The 17,830-nt window shown below is 49.2% G+C and overlaps 5 protein-coding genes across 5 annotated transcripts; 2 read left to right on the forward strand and 3 right to left on the reverse strand.

The window, feature by feature from the left end:
• Positions 1 to 2,632: 2,632 nt before the first annotated feature.
• On the forward strand, positions 2,633 to 3,967 carry BO87DRAFT_413563 (putative choline kinase; the record flags this gene model as incomplete). The annotated part of the gene is made up of 2 exons (XM_025626581.1): positions 2,633 to 2,653; positions 2,734 to 3,967. The coding sequence occupies 2 exons, from the start codon at positions 2,633 to 2,635 to the stop codon at positions 3,907 to 3,909; spliced, it is 1,197 nt and encodes a 398-aa protein (XP_025482967.1). The 3' UTR covers positions 3,910 to 3,967.
• Positions 3,968 to 4,337: 370 nt separating this feature from the next.
• BO87DRAFT_404524 (uncharacterized protein) lies at positions 4,338 to 5,454 on the reverse strand (the record flags this gene model as incomplete). Its single annotated transcript, XM_025625867.1, has 4 exons — positions 4,338 to 4,463; positions 4,556 to 4,762; positions 4,829 to 5,003; positions 5,360 to 5,454. 4 exons carry the CDS (start codon positions 5,452 to 5,454, stop codon positions 4,338 to 4,340), a joined length of 603 nt encoding a protein of 200 aa, XP_025482968.1.
• Positions 5,455 to 11,380: 5,926 nt separating this feature from the next.
• BO87DRAFT_207691 (uncharacterized protein) lies at positions 11,381 to 12,265 on the reverse strand. The gene is made up of 2 exons (XM_025618605.1): positions 11,551 to 12,265; positions 11,381 to 11,485 (listed from the first exon to the last, which is right to left on the reverse strand). Exons 1-2 carry the CDS (start codon positions 12,106 to 12,108, stop codon positions 11,474 to 11,476), a joined length of 570 nt encoding a protein of 189 aa, XP_025482969.1. The 5' UTR covers positions 12,109 to 12,265; the 3' UTR covers positions 11,381 to 11,473.
• A 674-nt stretch (positions 12,266 to 12,939) lies between these two features.
• BO87DRAFT_301259 (uncharacterized protein) lies at positions 12,940 to 13,251 on the forward strand (the record flags this gene model as incomplete). Its single annotated transcript, XM_025619156.1, has 1 exon — positions 12,940 to 13,251. One exon carries the CDS (start codon positions 12,940 to 12,942, stop codon positions 13,249 to 13,251), a length of 312 nt encoding a protein of 103 aa, XP_025482970.1.
• A 262-nt stretch (positions 13,252 to 13,513) lies between these two features.
• BO87DRAFT_450624 (beta-glucosidase) lies at positions 13,514 to 16,969 on the reverse strand (the record flags this gene model as incomplete). Its single annotated transcript, XM_025628422.1, has 6 exons — positions 13,514 to 13,565; positions 13,721 to 13,876; positions 14,044 to 14,122; positions 14,295 to 15,882; positions 15,929 to 16,159; positions 16,211 to 16,969. The coding sequence occupies 6 exons, from the start codon at positions 16,967 to 16,969 to the stop codon at positions 13,514 to 13,516; spliced, it is 2,865 nt and encodes a 954-aa protein (XP_025482971.1).
• Between the last annotated feature and the right edge of the window lie 861 nt (positions 16,970 to 17,830).

Raw genomic sequence — 17,830 nt, forward strand, 5'->3', positions numbered from 1 at the left:
ATTGTAAGAGTTCTTAACCTACAAAAGCAGTGACAAACAAGGTAGGGAAATCGGTACGGACGAGTGCGACCCAAACTCCCGCAAGGGTAGTATAAGCGCTGACTCGGTGCAAGGAGAAGCCGCCCGAACAAAACAAGAATTGAATAATCAATCCCAAAGCTAGAATTACCCGAGCAACAAACTAGCCTCCTGAAAGCTACATACTAAGATTTCGACTTGGTAGATGGCGTAAGAAAGTGCGGTATTTCTGTATGTCCTTTGAGACACACCTGGCTCGAGATATTGCATCTACCACTCAGAAACCATAAGTCCAATCCGACCTTACAAATTTTGTACTCCCAAAATGCACACAGAAGTTTGTCTCCGGTGCTGCGGGCGAGCTGGAGGCTCTAAAGCAGCAAATTGAGAGTAGGCCCAAACACACATGGGTAATTGACACAGAGGTTTACGCTCGGAAAGGAGGCATGTATCCTATCCGCTTTCAGATTGCTAATTCATAACTAGACGGGAAGATATTACTCAGACGTTTAGGGACCATGTCACACAATGGGAACAATGGAGAGGTGTATGCCGATATTGTTCTGGCGGTATAATGGCGACAACCGCTGCAACAGTGGTAAGGGTTGTCCTCGGAGTAAGAGTGTCTGGCTATAATCAAAGGCACCTTTACTGGTCGCTATATCATGTAGGTGGCCAAGGAGTCATGTAAACAGTCGGTGCTATTGTGGACATTGTAGTTCTTGTTGAGAGTTTACCCGGATGGAAGGCTGGATGGAATTGGGGTCTCCAAAATTACAGATGAGCGCTTTCTGACCGCTGGGCACGCTACTGGCCGGGTAGGCTCTTCCAGAAGGGTTGAAACCAAATTATCCAATTGCAATGATAAGCTAGTCACCTTCCCTACATCGGCAGACAACATTGATGTTGTAGTAGAGCCAATAATCTGAACGATAATCCCACATACCCCACACGCGCAATTATCGGATGCCCAACCCTGATGTCATAGAGCCAGATGATGTATAGCAAATAGCTACAAAAAGGAAAGAAGTGTCCTGAACAAGGTCTAGACTTGAGGGAGCATCAACTGTTCTGTGTAGCCCATGAAGGTTCAGACACATTACACCCATGGGCTACACTCATGGATGTTGGCTAAACCGGGCCTGGCGTACTAGCTTTAATAGCATACCACATACTCTGATAGCTAGCATTGTTCCCTATTAGGTAGGCGCAACCTCGGGGGCTATGTCAGTTTGCGTGTATTTGATTATAGCCTGGGAAATATTGCGAGGAATATAGCAGAAGACAATCTGGTGTTTACCATCAACTTCCCAAGTGTAGTCTGTCATTCCAGCATCATAGTTTGAATGACTAGACTAAGATACGGGAACACATAGGCGGTAACCGCGACGTATGACAGTACAAACAATGAGGCAAGATAACTGCAATCATGATTCACACGTATGACGCAGGTGAGCCATTCCTACAGGAAAGAAAAGAATGAAGAAAGAAACCGAGAGTCGAACTCCCGCCTACGGTCCCCAAAAAATTCAGCTTCCCGATGTGTCTGTCTAAGGTGACGGTCCATCGCCATACCCAGGCCGCTGGACTATATCTCTGATTATATACTATTTCAGTGGAACATAGCCTATTATCGGTCTGGATTCACATAGTATGGCCGTGAAGATAAGTTATCGCTTGTCTTGAGTAAGGTTTGATACTATCTTGAGCCCAGGCTCTCAGGAGATGAGGTGCTGTTGATCGCGTGTCATGTGTGAATGTAGTAATTGCAGTAGCCTTGAGCCCTTCAATGCTTACGTTAAATTAATCAAAAATGAGGCTATGTATATGGGGACCTTATATTGGTGCGTGAGGGCTTGCCTACGGCAGTAAAATACCACCAAGACGAGGTTATGTTGATTATCCAATGGCCAAGTGAATGCGTAGACACTGTGTTTTTTATATATGGAGATAACTTACATGCAGGTTCTGGTATTCACTTTTGGGAGAGTGGTAGCTTATTTAATTCTTATATTGGGCAGAATCAGTCCATATTATGCGAGCGTGTACTATAATTTACCGTATAAGTAGCCCGGACATTGGCCATCTTCATGATCACTTATCCTCTTTCACAAGTACTGGCCCTTTTCTTCCGCCAAACCGAACTCTTAAATACTAAGCTTGATGAACAGGTTGAGTAGAGCGATCTTGCTAATATTAAACTTAAATAGAAGAGAGGTCACCCTGCCCCGTTCTTACTCCCTCGCGCGCCGGTCTCAGGTTGACTGACCGATTAGCTGATAAAACTCAACCTATCATCAAAGAACAGCAATAATCTCCATGTGGAGTACAGTCTTCCCTGCAATGTCACGCCCTCAATAAGCCGCACTTGCAAGTGTTATGGGCCCCAGCATGTACTACTGTCACAGTAGCACTTGTGATAGTTCTAATGATAGGTATATTGCATATTTGACATCGAGGAAATATATGATTATTTTCAAGCATAAGCAGGGCGACAATAAAAAGTAAAAACGGTTGTTGCCTAGGCAGATGGCTGCGCTGATGACTCACCAGGTGCACAGCCTTATCTTCACTGCCATGTTCTCAGCCAATAATGGCATGACACAATGTCACCATGGCTGGACGATCAGAGAAAGTAGCAGATCGTCTTATCTAAGCTTCGGCCTCTTTAGAGAATACATATATCTTTCAGATCTTGCTACCATAATTCCATAGCTACACTGCTTCCCTCACCCCAACAGAATGGCATCGTGCACAACCATCCCTGTGGCAATCCCAAAGAATAGCCATGATAGCCTATTACCAAAGTCGACAGCTAAAACCATCATCAGCACATTTCTTCCCCGCGAATGGCCGCATGTGGACCCAGACACCCTCACAGTGACACGCACAACCGGATACGCAAATACAAACTGTATAGTGGAGCGACCGAACACAGCGGGCGAAAAATCCCACTTGGAGCCATTGAAAGTATTTCTTAAGATCCACGGTGAACTTGACGGGGAAATCGAAGTCTTCGAGCATCTAGTTCCTAGCAAGTCCGAAGAAGCGCAATTGACATACGAGTACGGCCAATCTGGTCATGGCGCAAAAGTGCTTGGCTTCTTCCAAAGTGAGAATGGGATTTTCGGCAGGGTCGATGAGTACTTGGATGCACGTACGTTGGTACCACAGGACGTTGAAAATCCCGAAATACGGGCTGATGTTGCGAGAGCACTTGCTACTTTCCATGCTATGGATACGACCTTGCTGAGGAAGAATTCAGTCCAGACATACTACGATACTGTCACCAGGGAGCTTGACAAGTATCATGGGAAGGATAAGTTGAGGAGACTAGCTCATGAAGGAGGCGTCTGCTTGGATCATCTCGTGGATTATGACTTTGTGTCTAGACTTCGACAGGTTATAGATAAACTGGCATCCATCGGAGCGAAGGAGGGCTGGTGCATCCATGATTTCCAATTTATGAACATCTTGGTGAGGAATAATCCAAAAGTGAGACAAGGCAGAGTTGTTCTTATCGACTTCGAATTCGTCTTTCGCAACTACCGGGCGTTCGATATCGGTGCACACTTTTTGCAAAAGATGTTCCAGTGGTTCAATGAGGAGAGCCAGATTGCGGATTGTCGACCTTACTCAGACGAGGAAAAGAGGCACTTTTGCGCAGAGTATGCAAGTCAGTGGAATGAGAAAACAGGCGACTCAGATACAGGAAAGGAGGTTTTCGCGGAGGCCGAGCTCGGGTATATGCTGGCTATTACATTCGAAATCCACAATATGCTTTGTTTCATGGATCAGGATGATGACAAAGATCCGTTGAATCTTCTGTCGCTTGACAAGCTATATAGGGAGTTCACCGACCAATATGCAAAGCTCGGGCTGGAATGCTGAACTGTGTATGCTAGTGCGTGATACTTATTTTTAAACCTAGCCGTCGCTTCGGGCGTCGACACTAAGTCTGATAAAATTCTCATTGACAATACTTCCTTAAGTGTGTTTGGTAGATTGTTCTATTCGACGGCGTCATGCAAGTGTCAACCGCAGGGCGTACGACCCACATGGCCGATTGAAAGCGAACAGTCCACCCAAGTCTGCATTACAAATCAGACACATATGGTAGTCTTACCTCTTTACTACTGGTTATTAATTTGGAAACCTCCTTTTTCTAGATAGGCCGAGTATTGATTCATGCCCAAATCCTCTTAAATATCAACAGTCATGTTGTGATACTAGATATCTCCAACAGAGGAGGCATGGCTTAATGGCGTAACTAATTCGCATTCACGCAAAAGCTACGCATTATGCATGCTCCCCTGAAATTAAACAGCTAGATCATCCCTACTCCGCATCTCTCCAACCAACTCAGCAAAGTCCCCATCCCCTTGCTTCGCCAGCTCCTGGAACTTCGTAGCATTAGACTTGAGCCAACTAGCATCCTCTCCAGCCTGTAATTAACATCCGATTAGCCTAAACCCAGCAACTACTTGTTTCCTCAGAAGAATCAAGATATGCAGGGTCAAACAATAGTTTCTCTCACCCGCGGTAACAGAAACCCGCTCTCCGTGCCTGTCGTAATTGCACCCAACACAAACACGGCATTCAGTTGTCTCTCCTTGGAAGCCCCTCCGTTCTTAGTGACAACTTTATCCCAAGCCTCCGAGAGACGCTGCGCAAGGTCATCAAAGTCGGCCGTTGTTCGTGTTCCACCCACCCGAACATACGCCATAATGCGGTTAATGGCACGCTGCATTGAAGTAGAGATGTTAAGTGACCCTACTTCTCTAGTAAAGAAGAACTGCTAGCTACTCACCTCCTTGCCGGCCACATAATTATGCTGGCTATTAGCATCCGTGAAGCGGACATTCACGAACAAGCTAGGAGTGGCAAACTTGCGGGTGTGGGTGTGGGTGATGGCCTGGGCAACTTTGTCGCGCTGTGATTTGTTCAGGAGGATGCTGTGCTCAATTTCATACAATGGAATTTTGCTGAGTCTACTGCTTGGAGGCGCCTGGTAGAGAGTAGATGTGATATGGGACAGTGCTGGCTGTTAAGAGTGATTATTGTAGTTGTGATTTACAAAGGGTGCGCAGGGGACCTCAAATATTCGGATTCCCCGCATGGCCCCTCACTTGGACAGGGCACTGCATGTCTGCTTCTTTCGGCCGATTCGACGCTGCGTTGTACAGCACGGGTTGGTAATCACATAGTCTATAGGTTCTTGGCGGATGTAAGTGTCAGAATGGAGGTAGCTTGTCGAGGTCTCAGAAAGGAATGGAACTGGTAATATCCCGTGTTACCGGGATCCGTTACGGTGACTTGGCTGCGTAACTAGGAATAATACTTTCTGGACTGCTTCTGGAAGGGCACGTCGTTAAATTTGATGGTGCAGTGACTGCAAGTATTATAAATGAACCATGATATCGTCTGATAATTCATGATGGACTCGGGTCTTCACCTGCACATGGTAGAGCACGTCTCGTTGTTCTTTGAAGATTAACATCGCCTGGACTTATCATATCCACACTGGCAGCAAGACCATTATAAACTCCAGTACCTGGTGTATAGGATAGGCGAACTACATATGTGTTCATATTGTGAAAGATATAAGAGTAATACCCATGAATTGAAGAAAGACTTTATCAATCCAAATCCTCAAAGTCACTATCGTCCGTGTAAATAACCTGCGCATTATGATCTCCCACGATCACTTCACTATCCCCCATGAGCATCTTTATGCCCTCCTCATTACCAACCCTCTCCGCAGCCTGTAAGGCCGCCCCAAACTCTCCGCCCTCGGCATCAACATCCGCATCCCACTCTAAGAGCACTCTCGCAACGCAGCGATGACATTCCCAACTGCAGGGCGTTTTGAACCTAGCCAGCCAGCAAGTTCCATTCCACTTCTGTGCCATCACCGCTATAATTGGCGTACCATAACTCCCACCCCGAGCATTGATATCTGCACCTGCAGAAAGCAACAACTGCACTGTTTTCCAGGACCCAGAGACGGCTGCTGCATGTAACGCTGTTCCATGCTCTCCTCCCATGGGATGAACATCAGCACCATGCGAGATAAGAACATGAGCTCCTTTGCTGTCCTCCTTCATGGCGGCAATGTACAATAGCGCTTCCCCCGTTTCGGGGTCCCTAAGGTTTGGAGATACCCCTTGCTGTAGCAAATACTCGATCATGCGTTTCGTGCTAAAGGGGAAACAATATTTGATAAGGCGAGAGCATACGGTTATTCGCTCGGATGGATTTTTAAGTTGCGAGTCAACAATTAGTCGTGCACAGGCGACATGGTTGCGACTGATGGCGGCTTCTAACGCAGCTTCAACGGTTGAAGAACTGTGTGTCGCGTACTGGAGCAAAACAGAGACAATCTCAGTATATTCCTCGCTGGCCGCGATGACCAAGGGCTCACTATCGTCATCTCCATCGACGCCTTTGCCGAAGAATAGTGGCGTCTTGAGCCTCATCAGTGCCTCGACAGGGGAAACGTTGTCCTGCAGTTCTTCGATCGCAGCAACAACGGCAGACTTGATATCCTCGGTTGAAGGATCATACTTGTCAGCCACATAATTGATCTTGTAAAGGTCGCCGGTTTCCGATGCCCAAACCAGGAATTGCGGATATAATCCAGGGTCGTTCAGCAGCTCATATTGATGGTGGTCCAATGCTTCCCAAGCATCAAGGCTTCCATTTTGTACAACGTCGGGGGCGATTTCTTTGATCTTTCTCGGTAGATCAAATGAGTCTGCCCCTGCACAAAGCAAGATCCGGACTATTTCTATCCAATTTGGTGGGTTGAAACTCCACTGGGTATAACGATATTCTATGACCTTCTCAATTGCAATGTCAAGACAGTGATTGCCATGTTCGTCACGGGAGTCCTTGTCAGCCCCATGCTGAAGTAAAACTTCGACAACGGCACACCTGCCCTGCTTCGTAGCTACCAATATTGCATCTGGCCAATGCTCCAGACTACAATGCTCCAGTATCTGTGTCACAACCGCAGCGTATCCTTCTGCACAAGCATACTTGAACACACCGTCAAGTTGTTCCGCTTTGAATCCTGCATGGAATGCTTCTTGAACCAGCATTGTTGAAATGGACTCCTTCTTACGGGCAAGGCTCGTCTCTACGGCAGATGTGAATGTGTCACGAGACACATATCCCCACGGGTCGCATAGAAATAGTCGCCTCGCAATCGACTCATGGCCCCAAAAGCATGCCGCGAACAAAGGGGTGCAATGTAGTCTGCTGAATTCGCATTCATCAGATGGGCCCGATCCCTTCCCCCGTAGCTTTCCTTTGGCATGAACAGTTGCTCCATTGCGGAGAAGAATTGCGACGGCAGACTCTTTTCCACGATAGGAGGCGATATGCAATGGTATTGCAATAACGTCGTCGTCACGCTCAACCTTGCCGCCTGATTCCGAGTCTCCGAGTCTTTCACCGGACGATAGAACGGAATTGCCATCAACTTTAGCTCCTTGTTGGAGCAGAAAGTTCATCATGTCCTCGTCCCCTTTTTCTGCGGCCAGGCAAAGCGCCGTTTGAGAATTGCTATCGGCTTCGTCCACTCCTATACCATGGTGAACTAGCAACTTCACTATGTCGAGATGTCCGGCCAACGATGAAGCTTGCAGAGCGTTGCCTATTTTCCGTCCAGGCGACCTTACATCGGCTCCGCTGTCAAGTAACAACTTCACAATGTCAATGTGTCCTGCATTGCAAGCTACCTGGAGTGCATTTCCGTTGTCGCCTCCACGATCTTCAATATTCGCTCCGCGCTCCAGTAAAAACCTGACTGTCTCAATATGCCCTCGCTCGGAAAAGACCTGTAAGCAGGATCCAAACATGGCCCAATGCCTATCTATTCTTGCACCCCGGGACAAGAGCACATCTGCAATATCGAAGTGACCCCCTTCCAAAGCCGCCTGCAATGGAGTTCCAAGTGTCTGTCGTACCGCATCAATATCGGCTCCACGATCCAAAAGACACTCCACCACAGCGAGATGTCCCCAAAAAGCCGCAATCTGTAGTGCGGTGTATGCACACCCTTTGATATACTCATTGTCTTGATCATTCGCGTCACAAGCGTCGATAGTTGCCCCTTTAGCCAGGAGCAGTTCGACTAGTTTGACGTCGCCTCGTCTAGCAGCGACCTCTAGTGGACCTAGATCTGTAGGAATGTCCAGCTCCCCACACCCTTTTCTTGTGCCCGGTAACGCAATTCTCTCCGTCCAGTCGTCGAAGGCGCATAGATATGCCCTACCACGTCGTCCTGGGTTGAGCCTAGCACCAGCTACGAGAAGGATCTCGACAATCTTTTCATGGCCACCGTATACGGCAGCTTGCAGTGCGTCTCGATACCGGCCCTTGTGATTCAATGAAGCACCATGATTAATCAAAAGCCGAACGGCCTGCTCATGACCATTGAAGCAGGCAGCTTGTAGTGCATTGCCGAAGTGCCCTCCACAACCATCTACAGATGCATTATGGGACAGAAGCAAAAGCATCATGTCTAGGTTCCCAGAAGAGGCGGCAGCTTGAAGTGGGTCACCTAACTCTTCATCTCTGAGATTGGGGTCAACTCCTCTATCCAGGAAGTATCTCGCAACGTCAAGCTGATTAGCTATCGTGGCCGCCCGCAACGGGAAGCCAAAACGTCCGCGAGCGTTAAGATCTGCGCCGGCATCGACAACCAATTGCACAAGGGCAAGTTTACGACCAGCGATGGCGGCAGCGAGGGCATTTACGAAGTAGCCTTTTTCTTCATTGACATCAGTACAGCTCTGTAGCAACCGCTTTGCTTGCCTTGCTTTGCCACCGAAGAGGGCAACCTGGAGAGGGTCAGGGCGAATATCAGGGGTGAAGCTGCCAGCCTTGCCGGCTAAAAGTTGCTCCACTATCTCAGTAGATCCTTTGAAGCTGGCGGTCTCTAACGCATCACTGAACTGGTTTTGTGTGGCAATATGGGGACCACTGTCAATCAGGATCTCGGCAATATCATCATGGCCACTTGCTAGTGCTGCTTGGAGTGGACTTGAGTACTCGCCTTGCTCAGTTGGAGGGGAAGTGACACCGCGGTCAAGCAGAATTTTGACAATGTCTTTATGACCACCAAATGACGCTGCTTGGAGTGGACTTCCATATTGATACCCGGGTCCGTTGTCATCAGCGCCTAGTTGAAGTAGTTTCCTGACTACTTTAGTGTAGCCCCAGCGAGCAGCCAGATACACGCCTGAAGTTCCATGTCTATTAGTCTGATTCAAATCAATCATTTCGATGACCTCCGGACACTCTAGAGCTTCGGAAAGGCCAAAACAGCAAACTGTAAACAGGGCTGATGGTGGCGAAGCCAAGCACGCTTCGAGCTTCCTTTCAAGCGCGCTACTCCATTTATAACCCCGCTCGACTGGACGTTCATCAAGACATTCAATCCAGTCTTCGAAGTGCTCTTCTTCAGTGAGAAATTCGATGATGAGTTTCTGAATCTCAAGTCTTTGGGATGATCCGCTGAGCTGCTCCACGTGGGCGGGCCAGTACTGGGTTGCATATTCTAAAAGGCCGTCCTCGCTGAAATCGCCCCAAAGGTAAGTGCCTAAGCACCTCTGGGCTATCGTTGAGTCAGCTTCAAGGATAGAGCTATCGGACAATGATTCGAGGAACCTGTGTATAAGCTGTCAGCACAATATCTGTTCCACTCTTTTAGTCCAGAATCTTACTCTCGGACCGTGATATGGGAAAAGCGGAATGTGTCTGCCACATGGTCGATGACAATCAGATTGCAGCAGTAATCTATGATGGATCCCGCTGACACTAATGTAGAGCCCATAGGCGACTTGCTGACAGCCGCAAGGAATTCAGAGACTGAAAGCTTTCGTTTTGCGCATAACAGCCACCGAAGGCTTTGCAGTGCGATCGTCCTCGGACCTTTGCCTAAGCCTTGGATCCGTCTGTAGATGACTTCGTAGGATTTATTCAACGTTGGGGGGAAAGATGTTAATGCTTGACGGATACTCTCGACATCTTTGATTCGATCAGTGTCACTGATACTTTCTAGCTGGAGCCTCACCCAGAGAAACCTGACACAATTAGCATCAAAGCCCTGTGACGACGATGGGAATCGGGCTCTTCTCACATTCCTTGTGCACCTGCCACGAGCTTGTCTATAATCTCTTCCTCGAGCCGCTGCAACAACGGTATAGGCTCTTCGTGCATTTTCGACCATTTGTTCATAAAATAGTGAACTTCGGCCCGAATAAATTGGCTTATATCTTCTTCATTTACGGTAGGTGTGATCTCAAAGATCTCTCCTCCCTCAAAGTGAGCTGCTATGTCCGTTTCATGTCGACTAGACACAAATATCTTAACAATATCTCGACACTTTCGTCGAATTTCTTTGAGAGCTTCAATAATAATGCCACGTTGCTGAGAGCTGCACTCATCCATTGCATCTATGACAATAGTAAGTGGCGTTCCTCGGCCAATCTCGCATATCAGCTCAACGCATTCTTCGACTGTTAGTGGTGCTGGTTTTTCTCCAGTGCGGCTTGCTTCTGCTCGTCGTACTTGATAGGCTTCGACTGATGGGGGCCTTATGGTCCTTTCGCCTTCGATCAGCGAGACCTGTTTGAGCAAGGATCGAAGTATTTCGCGTGCGTCGCTGCGTTCCGGCTCTGCGGGGCTTCGCGAACAGAAGAAATGAGCAATCGGTGCTGGTTTGAATGTACCACTGCTCTGCCGGTGTAGATCTTTGACTGCAATCGCGCTGAGATCATAAAACATTAGTAGGCATAATTATTTTCATTGAATTGGAAGCTTACGCCAACTTGGATTTCCCACAACCCGCTTTTCTCTCTGTCAGCTTATAACTGTAAATATACAATGCATGTTTGGGTGGGACTTACGAATTCCATGAAGCCAGAAAGATTCAGAGCTACTCGAATCCTTCCAATTCACGAATGAAGGCTGCTTTAAAAGCCACTCCCCGGAACCCGGGAGTACAGATGCCAATGTTTCCTTGTAGTGTTGTTGTACGGAGATAGTAGAAAGCCACTGTAGGAGCTCGCTCCTCTCGTTTTCTGCTTGGCGTCAATTCCGGTAAATCATATGGTTTCGTAGCCATGGTACCTTTGAGCGCAATATGCAGATCGGACATCTCATCCGCAATCCTAATTGTAGGTTTATCGAGGTCAGCCAGTGCTTCATCCAGTCGCGTCTGCATATTGTCGACACCGTTCGCGACAGGAGTCACAGTAAAGAGCATTGTCGAAATGCTATGATCGATGTTTTGGATCCCTGAAGAAGAATTAGCAGGTTGATGCGAGGTCATCTTGTAAGGACTCACGTTCGCTGTCAACTAGACCCTTCATCACTAGTACCTTCTGCTCCGCAGCCTCCATTTCTTTGACCGATTCTTGGAGAGACTGCCGGGAAGTCAGGTTCAACACACGTTCTATAATTGCATTGTCAACAGACAAGACCTGGGCTCTACCTCACGGAATGAATCCACCTACTCACGCGAGACCCATCATAGTGTTTCTTAGCCTTGCAAAGGAATCCCAGGACCGCCGAATACAGCTTCACCAGCTCCTCTTCTAACCCCACTTTCGCACCAGTCGATACACTACTATGCCGGATGACCAGAGCTTCGATAATCCCGCATCGGGCTATCAGTCGGGTTGCTTTTTCGAGGCCCTCCACGATGGCGCCAAAGGTCTCGAATGCCGTGAATGTCAACTGCAGCAGGAAGCACACACCCGCCCATGGCAGTGCAGCATGGACAGGATCAATTTGGACAGCCGCGTCCACCACCTGCATAAATTTCTTGACGTGAGCAGCAATTTTAGCGCATACATCGCGAATGACGAGCTCTTTGCCCCCGATGCTGGTCGTGGTCCATTTGTCTCTTTTACACCGGTCGCGTTGGGTTTCGAGAGCTGCCAGTATTTCTGTCAAGATGTGCTTGGTATCCGGTGATGATGTATTGGGGATCTTTAGAACCCGCCGATCCTTTTCTGAGAGAGAGGATAACGCGATGGCCCAGAGCGAGGGCGTTGGGTTTACAGATATGGTCATTGCGAGACTCGTTCTCTCGAGCGTTCACCATCAAAATTCAGCTCACTGCGTCACAACCACAATGCAATGAGAAAAAGCTTTCTGTTAGTTTCGCTGACAAACAGGTGAAGAGATGTGAGCATGGCACATTATAAATGTAAGGAGGGGTGAGGCAGTGGATGCAGGCTGACAGTCAAACTTGGAAGTAGAGCCTGACTCGATGCCGCTCGGATCCAATGTGGGGGCCGAATCCTGCGACTGCATCTTACCACACCCTAACACGGAATAGTCTCATCTTTGGAGACGTAGCTTATAACGGCCTAGACACATGAGTAGTGAAGTAGTTCATACAACAGGTCAGAGACATGTCCTAAATAAATGATGGCTTGGATGGCTTGTGCTTGCGAAATGTAAACAAAACACAATACTACCCTTACATCTTGATATACTTGTCAAATATATTATCGTGTGGGGATGGTTCATGGATATACTTAAAACCCTACAGCATCGCGAACGCGTATCAACGCACTGACATGAAGGGCGTGTAGACTGCCGGAACAACTATTCTAGCTTGCTTCATAAGCAGCAGAAAGGTAGTCGCTATCGATGTATGAAATTGACATATGATGTTGCTATCATCCACCGGTGGAAATTATTCTCCATGCTACGTCTTGCTATATCATAAACCCGGGGTAGACCTGTTTGAGTTCCTCACCTCCTCACGTCATACAGGGTAATCCTTTGGAAGAAGCCTTCTTGATGTATAAATGCCATCTACTACCCCAGTTCCCTCCCCTTCGACGATCCATCATTCAAACACTCTCACTACTGTTACAACAAAGGACTGACACCATGTCCAAAACCTTCTCCACAGACCTCTACGGCGACCACAGCGGCCGCCACCCCTCCATGGGCGACCTCAAAAATCGCCTCTCCGTGCAAGTCAAAGACAAGCTTGCGAATGAGGTGGCTGAGGATCCTCGCACGGCCTACATCAACTACGAAGGCAGGATCCGAAAAGTCAAAGAGCACGGCAAGCTTTACGAGAACCCGTCTCACGAGGAACTCACCTTTGGCCCGGATGGTTCTGATACCGGCAGACATGGTTGGCATGGCTGGACTACTGCCCATTTGCGGGTGACCTTTGATGCTGAGGATATTTGACGAGTCTCTACATTCTGTTACTTGGATTGGGAACGAGGGATGGGGAGGGGAAGAAGGGGAGGGGAAAGTTAAGTGTTTCGTTATTTCAATGCACAGCAAGTCACGTTGGATGGAGGAAGGTTTATGTGAAAGTTGAGGGAGATTGAAAAATTGATAATCATAAACTCTTCAGTAAGGTTGTTTTATTGTCAATCTGTATGGGTGAGAATGTTCATCTTCGTAACACTGAAAATCTAGCTATAGGAGAGTATTCAGGTTTTTTTCATGTTGGTCCATTTGGCCTCCCATGATCCTGTACGTGGACTTCATATAGTCTACAAGGGTGTTGAATTCCGGTGTTCAAAAACAAGAAGTCAAAATAATATTATCTAGGCGTATACATTATCATACGAGTGATTTCAGTGTTAATCTAGTAGTGTTGTGGTTATTGAGAAAGTATTTTTGTCCGGAGAAGCGACGCTATATATACTTTCGGGTTCCCCAGTAAGTCTTTGACGTAAACGGATATGGTCTGCTAGATGCGAGGTCTAAAAGCTTATCTTGTAAAGCTTTATCTATAAAGTCTTGTTTATCTATCTTCTCAAACGGTGTATCTGGCTTAGCGGAGACTACAGCCGCATGCAAGCTGTTAAGAGGGGTATGCTTCATCCCTACCATGGTGCTCAACCCTGAACACGAGCTAATGGGCGTCCTTGGATCGACTTTCATTATTACCCCGCAATTTCAGATTTAATTCTGACCTTTAACACGAAATTTCGGCATATGGTAATCTTGGTTTAAGGTTAAACACACGAATCAGTGCCATGGATGAGGGCGTCCCTCGTGTTGGCTTCCATTAAGTTCTCTCCGGACCAATCAACCCTAGTGGCTACTATAATACTGATAGGTAGCGGACATACGCAACCGTATCCAACCACCGTGCAGTTGAACACATTTAAGCTCATGGACTATTTTGCGAATGCGATTTAAGAACATCACACCATTGATCCTAGTTCAATAACACAAACTAAACACTGCACCCACCTGCACCCCCTCACACCCACCTCCAACCAAACAACTCCCTCTCAAATCCCCCAAACTCTCCCCAACCCAGAACCTCACCCCCTCCCCACCAACCGGTACCCTCCAATCCTGCACCTCTACATCCCAAATACTCACATCCTTTCTGGTAACATTCATCACCACCGTCTCACTCTCCCCGGGCTCCAATATACCCGTCTTCTCGAACTGTCTCAGCTGTCTTGACGGCGCATCTACCCCCAAACCATCAGTCGGTAACTCCACGTACAGCTGCGCTACAGCACGGCCACTGTAATTCCCACTGTTCGTGATAGTAACTTCCACCGCGAATGCAACGTCCCAAAGAGCGGGATTGCCGCCGGCACCGCCTCCAGCTCGGGGTGCGGGTTTCGGAGTGGTGGAGTAGCCGGAGGGGTAAGGGTATGAGGATGAGGAGGAGTTCGTGACTGATTGGGAATTGTCGAGGTAGGGGTACAGGTAGCGCCAGATGCGAGGGAAGGAGGACGGCCAGGCGACTTCGGATGGGTTGGGCATGGCGGTTGAGTAAGATGGATTTGGGCCTTTGGATGGGCGGGCTTGGGGGTAGGCTGTATCTAGCTCAGTGACGGTTGTGAGGGAGGGAGTGGAGTAGGTGAAGGTGGTGTAGGAGAGGCCGTGACCGAAGGGGTAGCGGGGGGTGATGTTGGCTTTGAGGAAGTGGCGGTAGTCGATGTACAGGCCTTCGGTGAAGTCGTCTTGGATTTGTCCGAAGGCTTGGTCAAGGAGACCGACGCTGGAGGGGTAGTCGGATTCTTTGTAGGGGATGGTGTAGGGGAGATGGCCGCTGGGAGAGGATGAGCCGAAGAGGATGTCGGTTAGGGAGTAGCCGGCTTCTTGGCCGGGGAGGTGGGCGATGAGCACGGCTTTGACGGGGTCGAGGTCAATCCAATTTTCGAGGAGGATGGGGCCGACGGTGTGGACGATTACAATGACGGTGGAGAAGACGTCCGCGGCGGCTTTGACGAGGTCGTCGCCGTTGTGCCAGGCGTAGAGGTCGGCGGTGGTGCGGTCGCCCGGGTTGTTTTCGACGGTGATGTAATTTTCGCCAGAGTCGGCGTTGATGAAGACGAGGGCGATGTCGGAGGCATTCGGTTTGAGGTTGAAAGGGAAGGAGTCGGTAATGTAGAATTCTGCGGAGGAAGACAGGTTGGCGATGGCTTGCTGGGGGGTTACGAGGTATGGGAGACGAGAGGTGCCGCTGCCCCAGCCCATGGTGAGGACGCCGTTGTCGCAGCCCTGGTCGGTGCAGGAGTTGAGCCCGTTGGAGTTGGGGCCGGCGTCGGTGCCGAAGATCTTGAGGGAATCGGTGGTTGAGAGGGGGAGGGTATTATTCTCGTTCTTGAGAAGGGTGATAGCGTCGCGAGCAATGGCATGAGCGGTGATGTTGTGGTTGCCTTGAACGTTCACATATTGGTTGACTACGCCGCTGGGGGAGAAGAGAGCGCCGGGATAAAGAGGGCCAGTCTCGTCGAGGGTGTTGCTGGAGAAGTTCGGGAGAGGATAATCCTCATCCTGGCCCATTTTATACCAGGTCGCAACGATGCGCGTGACCTGGAAGTGTGAGAAATGTCTCTGTGGAAGAAGTGATGGTACTCACCATGTCATTGAGGCGTTCGACTGGAACGGTACCGTTGAGAATAGACCGAGAGAGCTCCGAACCCCAATAACTATCACCAAGCAGTGGAATGCTACCGTCTCCTGGCATACTCATATCCAAACCAGCCAAGGCAGATGATACACCGCCGAGCTGAGCGAGCCAGTCCGTCACGACAAAGCCCTGGAAGCCGAGTTCATCCTTGAGGATGCCATTGATGAGCATACTATTCTGGCTACACGCGGAACGGTTGACCTAGAGCGACGTTAGCGATATGACCATCGACTCGGAAAACAGTACACCTACATCATTATACGCCATCATCACCGACCCCGTCCCAGCACGAACACCCTCCGCAAACGGCCATAGATACAGTTCATGGAGTGTCCGATCATCAATATTCGAAGAATACCCCTGCGTGACAACACTACTCATGCGATGCATCTCCTGCTCATTTCCGATGAAATGTTTAAGACTCGCAATCGCCCCCGTACTTTGCATACCCTGAATGGTCAACGCGCCACCGATTGCCTGAAGACTTGGATCCGCGCCGAATCCCTCCCAGTTACGGCCTCCCCTAGGCTTTCGGAAGGTCGGACCGACAACAGGGCCCAAGAGAACATTAACACCCTTGCCGCGAGCCTCTTCTCCGAGCTCGACGCCGCGCTGGTACATAAGATCTTTATCGAATGTCGCGCCCACCGTAACGCCAGGAGGAAAGGCCGTGTTATGGTCCGAGTTGCGGATGCCCAGCGGGGAGTCGTGAAGACAGAGATTCGGGATACCGAATCGAAGCGCGCTTCCTGTTTGGCCCGCACAGGGGCCCATGAACATGCCGGTCCCTGTTGTAAGGTTCACCTTCTCTGCCAGCGTCATGTTGCTGACGACCTTTTGCGCCTTTTCGTACGCACTGGCCCAGTCGGAAAGCCACCCGCCGTTGGGGGCTGGGTAGTAGGGGGGTGAGAAGGCATCATCATCTCGAGTATGTAGGGGAGCAGAGGAGGCAGTCGACCAGGGGATAATACTTGCCAATAAGGCTAGATACAGAGGTAATTTCGCGCCCATGGTTGACTGTGCATGCGACGACGTGGACGTGCAAGAGCTGGGACGTACCCGGAGACGTCAGTGCGGATACCAGGCAGGAGATATACGCCGACGAGCTCAGTTTCTATTCTGCCTACAAGGTTCCAGACTAGACCGGGTCTACCTGCCATGGATCATGGGGTCTCAGCTGGATAAATACAAATATCATGGTCATGCCAAAGCACAATTGGGTCAGGCCCAATGACAGCACGGCCAAGGGGCATAATAGCGACGCCATGTGCGCACGCCAAGGAAGTATAGTACTGCTCGGTCGCAAACAAGATAGAGGCATTGGGACGGGGAAACGCAGGGGCTGGGGAAAAAGAGCAAGTGATCAGCGGGGATGGCGAGGAGGACCAACCCGGGGATGGAATGTCGGAGGGAAGATCCGTGTTTGCGGGCGGAGCAGATGATGAGGAACGGTTCATTATTGCCCTCATTCAGCCGAAGCAGGGAAAGGATCATCCTGGATACACATTAGCCGAAGGAGAAACTAGGTCATGACAGCGCGGGGAATCTGCAGGATGGCTGCAAGTTGGTTGCACGAGGGATGTTGCAGGTTGCAGCTGGCGTGTGACGATCAGCCGAGGCTATTGTTAGACATATGCATGACTTCGCTTGCGCCGTTTGGGAGATGATCATCGTCCACTATCTTCATGAGAGCATTGTGAATGGAGAGTTACGGTCCGTTGGGATCTTCAGGGGCAGTGGCAGACAGCCATCCATGGTTCGATTCAAAAGGAAAAAGGAGCCACTGATATTCAACTAAGTAACTACCAACCAGCAAGAACTATTCGCCGTTCCTATCAACGCCGGGCCTATTCATGCATTCAACTCCGTCGT

The sequence above is a fragment of the Aspergillus neoniger genome, assembly GCF_003184625.1.
Source record: "Aspergillus neoniger CBS 115656 unplaced genomic scaffold BO87scaffold_6, whole genome shotgun sequence".
NCBI classification, from domain to species: Eukaryota; Fungi; Ascomycota; class Eurotiomycetes; order Eurotiales; family Aspergillaceae; genus Aspergillus; species Aspergillus neoniger.